This window comes from Enhydra lutris, unplaced genomic scaffold (assembly GCF_002288905.1).
Source record: "Enhydra lutris kenyoni isolate GAN:26980312 unplaced genomic scaffold, ASM228890v2 scaffoldscaffold94, whole genome shotgun sequence".
In the NCBI taxonomy this organism is placed as follows: Eukaryota; Metazoa; Chordata; class Mammalia; order Carnivora; family Mustelidae; genus Enhydra; species Enhydra lutris.
Window position 1 is genome coordinate 2,722,203 of NW_019154178.1, and position 8,779 is coordinate 2,730,981.

The 8,779-nt window shown below is 54.5% G+C and overlaps 1 protein-coding gene across 1 annotated transcript in view; it reads left to right on the forward strand.

Moving 5' to 3' along the window:
* The window catches only part of LOC111138819, a 21,590-nt gene extending 12,928 nt beyond the window's left edge, over positions 1–8,662 (forward strand). Inside the window, 1 exon segment of the mRNA XM_022490722.1 lies at positions 7,846–8,662. Within this exon segment, the coding sequence (XP_022346430.1) occupies positions 7,846–8,662 (817 nt within the window).
* The last annotated feature ends 117 nt before the right edge of the window (positions 8,663–8,779 follow it).

The following is an 8,779-nucleotide window of genomic DNA, read 5'->3' on the forward strand; positions in this document are numbered from 1 at the left end:
TCCTCCAGGGGAGACTCTCCAACACTGTAGAGTTCCTGCTTTCCTGATTTCTTTTGCCAAAGGGAGCAGATACAGTCTGTATGAGGAACGGTCTCTCCTCTCCCTGCTTCCCTTTCTCAGCTGCTCCCTGTGCTGCTCACAAATGCTGCTCGCGCTCATGGGGGTCCTTCGTTTCAGTGTAATTTCTCCCTCACGAGCCTGCAGGCAGCCTGAGGGCAGAAGCTTCTCCTTGTGGTCTCTGCCCCATCACCTGTGACGCGGACACAGCTGCTTCCTGGTACCTGTTCAATACTTGTTGGTGGGAGATGAGAAACATTTGCTCAGAAATCATTTGTCCCTCATCCAGATTGCTAGGGGAGCCCACCTAAGCCTCCACATCAGATCTCGTAAAGTTGAATGTCATTGTCCCTACAAACGACCTATTCAGAGCTGCCCACGTGGTTCTGCCAAGATGAGCTCCAGGGTCTCCTATGTTTGGAACCTCTCAGTGTGCATCCAGCCCTGGGACTTCAGTTGTGCTGGGATCATAGCTTCTAGGACCACATCTCACTCCATCTGCCCTCATGCTGACTTCCATGGAGATTCTGTCACCTTGATGTGACCAGTGAGAAGGAAGTGGCAGATACACCCAATGTCCCCACACACAGAGAAACACCAGAAATGGACTAAACATCCCAAGAAAAGCAAGGGTCTTGACATCATAGTATAGTTTCTAGGGGGTCCAATCATTTGGGGAAACACCACATACCTTTTTAAATTTAAAAACAAATTTGTCTTCCCTGTATGCCCTGTCATGAGTAAAGAGACACCACACTTCATAAGCATGTTTGTGTATCTGGAGCCAAACTTATCACAACCGGGTGTGCTCTATCACCATATTTACCAGTAAACCACTCAACAACGGGCTTGGAAGAACAGGAGAAGATTCCTAGCTGGTACCAGCTACAATGTAAGTAGCTCTGCTCTTGATTCTCATGGTCCTGGAGCCCCACAGGTGTTTGAAGGGGTAACTGAGCTATTTAACTGCTCATTGGGGCCTGATAGAGCCTCCGACACTGAGCAGAACCCCATCTTCTTTGGAAAGTTACTGTTATTTCATAAGGTTTTAGACTTGACATTGGACTCTAGAGGGCACTTAGTAGCTGAGCAAGGGACACACCAAATGACCATATTCCCCTGCCGACTGTCCTCAGCCATGCTTTTTCTGACCCATGAAATCATACCATTAGTCATGTCTACTTCCCTTCCATTATCACATGGAAGTTATATACAAGCATAGGTTCCAGCAGGACCTGGGGACACACTTACCATCCTGGTGCACCTGCTCCTGCTACAAGACCACTTCTAACACCGGTGGAGACAGGCCGAGTGGACAAATGGAGATCCACACAGCATATGTCTGCGCGTGGTTAAATGCTAAATAAAACATGTCCAGCTGTCCTACCTTGAAATCTCCTGTGGCATACAGGAGTGAGCGAGTACGTTCCAAAAAGTCACTCACGAAGAGGTAAGCTGGACATCGGTGTTAATCTGATGGAGCCACAAGTGCTTACGAAATCAGAAACTTTCCTGGGGGGCAAGGAGGCCTGTATCCAACCTAGGCTGAGGGGCACCTCCTCCCTGCCCTACCTGTCCTTCAGGACACAGAGTGTCCTGAAGCCTGCGTGCCGCTGCCAGGGGACCCCCACCAGGCTGGCTCTGGCACCTCTGCTGGAGGACACCAGATCCCGGGAGCAGCAGGCATTTGCAGAAGCACAGGGCCAACACCCGAAGGCAGGCCACAGTGTGGTTTGGAGGCAGACAAGGGACAGGAAGAGAAGGTCTACAAGGTCCACTGTCAGAGACCATGTCTGGGCTTAAAGCTGCCAATGCTTCTTTCTCCGCGAAGTCAATGCCTGGCGGGATTCCCACGGCTGTTTGGTACGGTGAGACCTGCACATGAGGCTTCTGAGCACACATCGGCTACCGGGAAGGAGGGGTCTCTGCAGTTGTGTTGGGATTGGAGAGATGTATTCACCAGAACGTGACAGAAAGTTGCAGACCATTGTGGGAGTCTTCAAGGAATTCTTACGGGGAGGCCGAGACGTCACCAGATGGGCCTCCAAATTACTGTTCTTGGTGCAGCAGGTTTGAGGAGGAAGCAGAGCTGGTGGCAATTCACCAGCAACTGGGTTGGGTAAGGGACATCCATCAGGATCAGAGATCGGGAGGAATGCAGGGACGCTCACCTCTTAGGCTAGAATTACACAAAGCAGCCTTCCAGGTGGGGGACAAAGAATATCCCAGCCACAGGAGGGGCTCAGCCCAGCTGTGTAGGGAACACTGTCAGATGCAATGGCCACTAGTTAACCCTCGTGCACGTGGGGTGGGGCAAGGAGCGTCACAGTCACCAGCACCTAGCAGTCCTGGGTTCTGCGGTATAGATTCAGGCATGTTAAAGGGCTGCGTGGACCGTGGCAGCAGGAAGTCCTACTGGTTTGTTTCAAGTTAAGGCAAGAAAGGATGTTATTAGCACCAGCACCAGAAGCAAACCCACCCTGGGAGTCCAGGAATTAAAGCCAGGTCATGAGGGGGTGTCAGAGTGATGGATAGATTTAGACGGAGAGGTAAAAAACCCAGTAGATGAACTTTTCTGCTCCCCTTGGAAGAGGGATGACACCTAGGACAGGATGCTCTCTTCCAGTGGGCAGGGAGTGAGAACAGGGTTGCCCCTGACCCGCAGCAGGCAGGCCATGTGAGCAGACCAGCTCTAATGCCCTAATGCAGCCAGATTTGATCCAAAAACAGCAGCACACAACCCCTCTCTTACCCCCAGTACATCTGGCTGGGACAAGGGGACCCTGCCTAGCTCGGCGGGACAGGTAAAGCTGTGTTTGGTGAACTGGTACCCCTGAGAAGAGGGCCAGAGCCACAGGGGACCACAAAGTTACAGGGACAGGACTGTTGCAAGTGTCCCAGAGAAGAGTTCCACCCCCATATTAGAAAAAGGACAGAGTATGAGACCCCACAGGACAGGGCAGCCCTGAATCATAGCGATTATGGCTTGTCTTCTCCTTTCCCACCTCGGGAGACGGAATGTGCAGGGAGCTACAAGGACTCCTCCAAGAAGATGTGATGAGACACAGAAAATTTTGTTCCCAAGATTCCAAGGTTGAGGACCAGACCAGTCCGAAGAGGATGAGGGACAAGCATTTGGAGTGGAGAGGCTGCACTGCCCTTGGAGGGAGGTCACTTGCAGGAGAGGCTGTCTTGTAGGAAGTGCACAGTGAGGGGTGCCGACCAGGTGGTCAGGCCTCATGGGCAGCCCCCTTAGGGAAGCCTCCAGATGCTGGAGAGAGTCACCAGCTAGCCAGGTGATTCGCTCAAGCAGAGCATTTCGGCAGGTTGCCAACAGGCCAGATCTGAAACTGTCGGGGTTCCTAACGGACAAGGCAGGGAGGGGACCAGGAGGAGGCAGACTTCAAACGTTGTTGAAGCCTGAGGTCGGCTTGTTCATTGTAGGCTGTGAAAGTGAGATTCAGGCCAAGTTTCATGAAGTTCCCATCTGAGTTACATAAGGGTTGCATTCCAAGAGCTGCTGGAGCAGATGAACTCCCACTCATTGGGTTTTCAGGGACAAGTGTGTCATCTTTGGTGACACATGGGGTTTTATGTTGGGTAGGTGCCCAAAAGGCATTTCTGCGTCCAGGCTGGGTGAGTCTGCAGCAGCAGGAACCAGCCACACCTTCAGCAGGGACTGAACTGATGGTCCTCCTCCCCTGAGCCGCTCCTCCCCCAAGGACACGAACCGAGACAGAGCCCCTCACTGTGAACCCTATATGGGAATTGAGCCAGCAAATTCCCAGAACATTCTGAACAACCACTTCTCTGTCTCTCTCCTCACGCAGCCCTCAGGATTAACAAGCATCCCCCTTGGGCTTCTCTTCTTAGTTTGGATTGTACTGTTTGCAAGAAACTCATTTTCTCCCATCTCACTGGAGCCGTCTGTGTCGGCTCACTCAATGTTTCACACGTCTCTGGTTCAGGATACTCTCCACAAGCCCAGTCTCATGTGGACGGTTGGGATGGGAGAGAAGGGAAGAGTCTTTCCCCTGGACAAATTCCTTTTCCTCAAAGACAACAAGTTGTAAGAAGATGCTCGAGTTCATGATCTGCTCTATCCTTTCCATCTCTAACCATATATTTGGTGTAATAAAGTCAGCTATGAAACTGACATTTCCCAGACCTTTGTAAGACAAGGAGCGCTGTTGAAATACAGGTAAGAATTCACCAGCCCTCTCACCCTTCCCCTCTTTTCTTTCTTGTGGTATCAGGACCTGGTACATGATGGCTAGAGTCACAGCAGCCATTTTGTGACCTTGAGGATGGAAACCACACAGTAACCCACAGAAAAACAGAGGAAGCCTGGAACCTCAATGCTTCATACAGTTACCATCTCTGCCCCGAACTGCCTGCCTTCAGGTTTTTTCTGAACACAAGAGAAAAACAAGTCCATCGTTTGTTTAGGTCACCATGATTAGCTCTCTGTCACACACAGCCAGTGCACAGGAGCCTCCGTTATTCGTGATTTCATGTTCTGTGGTCAACCGCAGTCAGCAAGTAGATGAGCCTCCTTTGACGCATGCTCAGAAGGCCAGTAGTAGCCTAACACGCTGTCACAGAGCCAACAGCACTCCCCTCTCTTCCTCTCATCACATGGGCATTCTATCATCTCACATCCTCATGTGATGGAGGAGGGTGGGTGCAGGACAGGAAGATATTTGAGAGAGAGACCACATTCACATAGCTTTTACACAGCACATTGTTATGATTGTTCCATTTTTATTAGTTACTATTGTTAAACTCTGTGCCTAATTTGTAAATTAATCATTATCACAGTCTATGTGTATAGGAAAACACATAGTACATATAGGGTTCTCTCTGTGTTTCTGGCATCACTGGGGGTCTAGGAACATGTCTCCTGGGGAGATATTGGCTGTAACACAGCTTTAAAATAGAGGAATAATGTAAGCGTTCTAAACATCCCTCGCTTCCCCTTCCCTGAGGTTTTCCAGATCCGACCCCAGTCTCAGTAGGTGAGACCCTGACACTCAACCTCTTTCTCAAAGCGAAACTTGAGCTGGGCTCTGCTTGAACACATCCTCCCACGCTGCCAGAGAACCAGCATGTAATTCAAATATTCTAAATTCCTGGAAAAGAAGACATGGAGTCAGCCAGAGTCAAGAACTACAAGCTGTGTATAAACCCCCAGATTATGTAAACAGAAAGAGCAAATGAGCTCCATTCTCACTGAACTAGGAATGGAAATTGCCGTCTGCTCCCGGCGTTGACTGGAGACAAGGTCAGTTTAAACTCCTCCTTGTGATTTACAGGAAAGTGCTAATAAAATTGAAAATAGGATGTTTACCTTCAGAATCACTGGGAGGTAGAGAGGCAAAGTCTATGCTAGTAGTGGTCCATCAATTATATGGCCGGATGCAAAAAATAAGTTAAAAGATTTTAAGCAGGCAATCTCACAACAAAGTATTTATTAATTTGTGAATCACACATTTTAAAGCAGATGCCAGAAATCAAAACCTCTCAAAATACAAGTTATCCTTGTCTTTGAAACAAACTATATGTTAATATCTTGCCACTGATGATGACTTTATACATCAGCTTGTCCCTCAAGCCTCCAAACGCATTTAGAGTAAGAGCGCTCACAGCCGTAGAGGCCAAGCCAGAGTTCCTACGGTCTTCTTGACTCTTTTGCAAGTCTGAATGTCTGAATTAAAATATTCAGGGCAGGGACCTCTAGAAGCTAGGGAAATTTCTACAGTTTACATTACTCCTCTGTTTTAAAGCCACATTACAGCAAACAACCGTGTCTGTTAGAAACACATTCGGAGGCTAGTCGGAGAGATCTCATCCTAGTGACCTAAACATGCAAGAATCTGTGGCCAGCTTCTGATTTAATCAAGTGATCTGGGCAGCCTCATAGCATGTAGACAAAGAAGTCTGCCAGGCCTGGGACAAGAGCCATCTCCCTTATTTCCTTGTGCTTCTGTGACCATATATGGGTTCAGGGAAAGGAGCCTGTGGCCGAGGAGCTGCCCTGTGGGGAGCGAGAGGACAGATGCTGAGGACTGTCCAGCCCAGACCCCCCAGGGAGACCAGGGATAAAGGAAGCCCAGCAGGAGGGACAGACTGATCAGTTGGGTGGGGGTCCCCAGGAAGCTGGGCAGGTGGGAGCCCTGCAGGGGCACTGTGCCCAGACGGTGCAGGAGCCTTCTCTGCACCCATGGGCCTCCCCAGGTTCTGAGGAGATGGCACTGGAATGACTGATGGGGAGGTTAAGAGCAAGGGGAGGTCTCCGGGAAGCCAGACCCCCAGAAGGACAATATTCATGCCACAGCAAGGAGGGCAGTTTTCTCCAGCCACTCCAGGCTCACAAGTCTCTGAGGGTCCTGATCCCTCCTGGGAGACCAGCCTGGGCTTCTTAGGTCAGCAGCCTTGTGGGTCTGAGCCACGTGGGTGGTGCTGGCCCGGGAGTGACTCAACCAGTGCAGGGGGCGGCTGTGGTCGGCAAAGGGCTGCTGTGGACCTCAGAGGCTGCAGAGATGCCACCACAGGCTTATGTCCTCTGCCTGTGGGTGTGAGACAGGAGAGAGGCTGCCCTGGGTCAGGCCTGGCCTCCCTCCCCCTCAGTGTGGCTTCTCAAGGTCTGCCATGAACTTGATTCTGGACACACCGGTGGCCAAGGAGGTCTGAGACCTGGGCCTGGCTCTGTCCCATCCTGGCGTCCAGACCAGGAGCTCATCAGATCACCTACGGGTCCTGACTTTGCTCATCTGTGACATGGAGGGTAACCCTGAGCCCTGCTGCCCCTCACAAGGAACGAGCTTGGGAACTGGAGAATACTGGATCAGGGGTGGGGGCTGGTGACGACTGAGCTCCCTGGTCGCCTTGGCAGCCCGGAGGCCCCGGCAGGCATCTGTGATGGGACAGCAGCAGGAACCGATGGAGCAATGGCCCGTTTGTCCCTAGGTCAGACTTCTCCCGTCCTTCACTGCTGGGAACTCAGCCCAGGCGAGTGTGCGTGTCTTTGCCTCGGTCAGGGCCCTCCGCCTGCCGGAATGGAGGCAGTTCTCGGCGGTCTCACACAGAGATGTGCAGCTGTTTTCCCTGTAAACCCACATCAAAGTGCGTTACGGACTTTTTCCAAAGTTCCCTATAAGGAGGAGACATGAGGAGCTGCACAGAAGTGCCACGTAGGAGGACCTGCCCTGACCGTCCTGGGACGGGGCACGAGTTCAGCACTCTTCGCAAGCTCGGTAACCACCTGTGGAGGGCAAGGATGGCAGCCACCTCAGTCTGTCCCTGGCCTCCTAAGCCCCAGGCACATGGGAAGGCCAGCTCTGAGCCTGGGCCCCGGAAGGAGAGCACGTCTCCTGAGGAGGAGGTGTGTCCCAGGGTCCCGGGGCCTTTCTGCTCAGCCTGAGGCCCTGAGCTCCCAGGGGTGCTGCTGGGCCCACAGAACGGAGGCAGAGCACGCGAGGGTTGCAGGCCAGAGGCCCCCAGAGTGGCTGCACTGTGATTCCAGCAGCCGGAAGGCCAGTCGGAGGCAGGCCCAGGGCACGCCCCGGCACAAGATGTCCTGTGGTGTCCGGGAGGGATGGAAGACTCGTGCCTTTGTGCCACGTCATCAGCTTCTGCTTCTCAGAGCCGCTGCCCTGCACGACGGTGGAGCGAAGTCTGTCTCCTCCCCTCGTGTCCCACCCGACCCTCACGTCCCTGCCGCCGCGCTCAGCTCTGACACGGGTGTGGGGCGCTCTCACCGGCACCAGCACCCCCGCAACTGTTCAGTTCCGTGCTGCCGCCGTCTGCCTGGAGAGCCCGTCCGATCCGGCAGGCAGGGGCTCGGCCCGCCAGACCGCCCCACGTCCCCGCCTCGGGCCACGAAGTCTCGAGCGTCCCCTGTGCTTCTGACCGGTGGCTTGTGAGCCGGGACACCGAGGAAGGGTCCGTTAACCGGCGAGAACAGCTCACACGCCGGGAAGCGCTGCTCCTGGCCGGCTCACTAAAGGTCATGGCAAAGGGCACGGAGGCGCCCGGCGAGGTCCAAGGGCAGGGGCGCGGCGCTCCGGGCCCGGACCGGGCGCTCCGGGCCCGCACCTCCACCGTGCGCCAGCCGGGCAGCTCCGGAGCCGCAGACTTTGCGGAGTTCGCGGCGGCTTCCGCGCCCGGGCCTGACGGCTCTCGGGCTCCATTCCCAACCCCTCCCCTCCCTGGGGCAACAGCGCTTGGGCGACAGTTCCGAGCTTCGCGTCAGGGCTCGACTTTCTGGGGACCGGCCCCGCCCCGGGCCCCACCGGATCGCCTCGTGAGAACGAAGCGCCCTCCTGCCCGGGCAAGTCCACGCGAGGTCGGGGCTCCGTCTTCGGAGTCCGGGCGGAGACCGTACAAATATTCCCGCGGGGCGGCCACCACGGCGGGCTCCGCGGGCCCTGCACGCAGGCCCAGGCCGGGGCTCCCCTTGCCGCCCCGGGCCCCGAACGCCAGCCCCCTCCGCTGCACAGCCCACGGCGGCCCTGTCCGGAGCCCTGCGGCGGCCCCGCCTCCCCTTCCCACGGCCTCTGACCCCGGCCTCCACAACTCCGGAACCGGAATCGGCTTCCGCTAAGACTGACCGGCGAGTCGCCAGCCCGGGTAGCTGCCCAGTACGGCCTAACGGCCCGACTTCTTTGTAGCAGGCGCACAACCCAGGACACGTGCTGCGTCAGAGCAGACGCATGCGCAC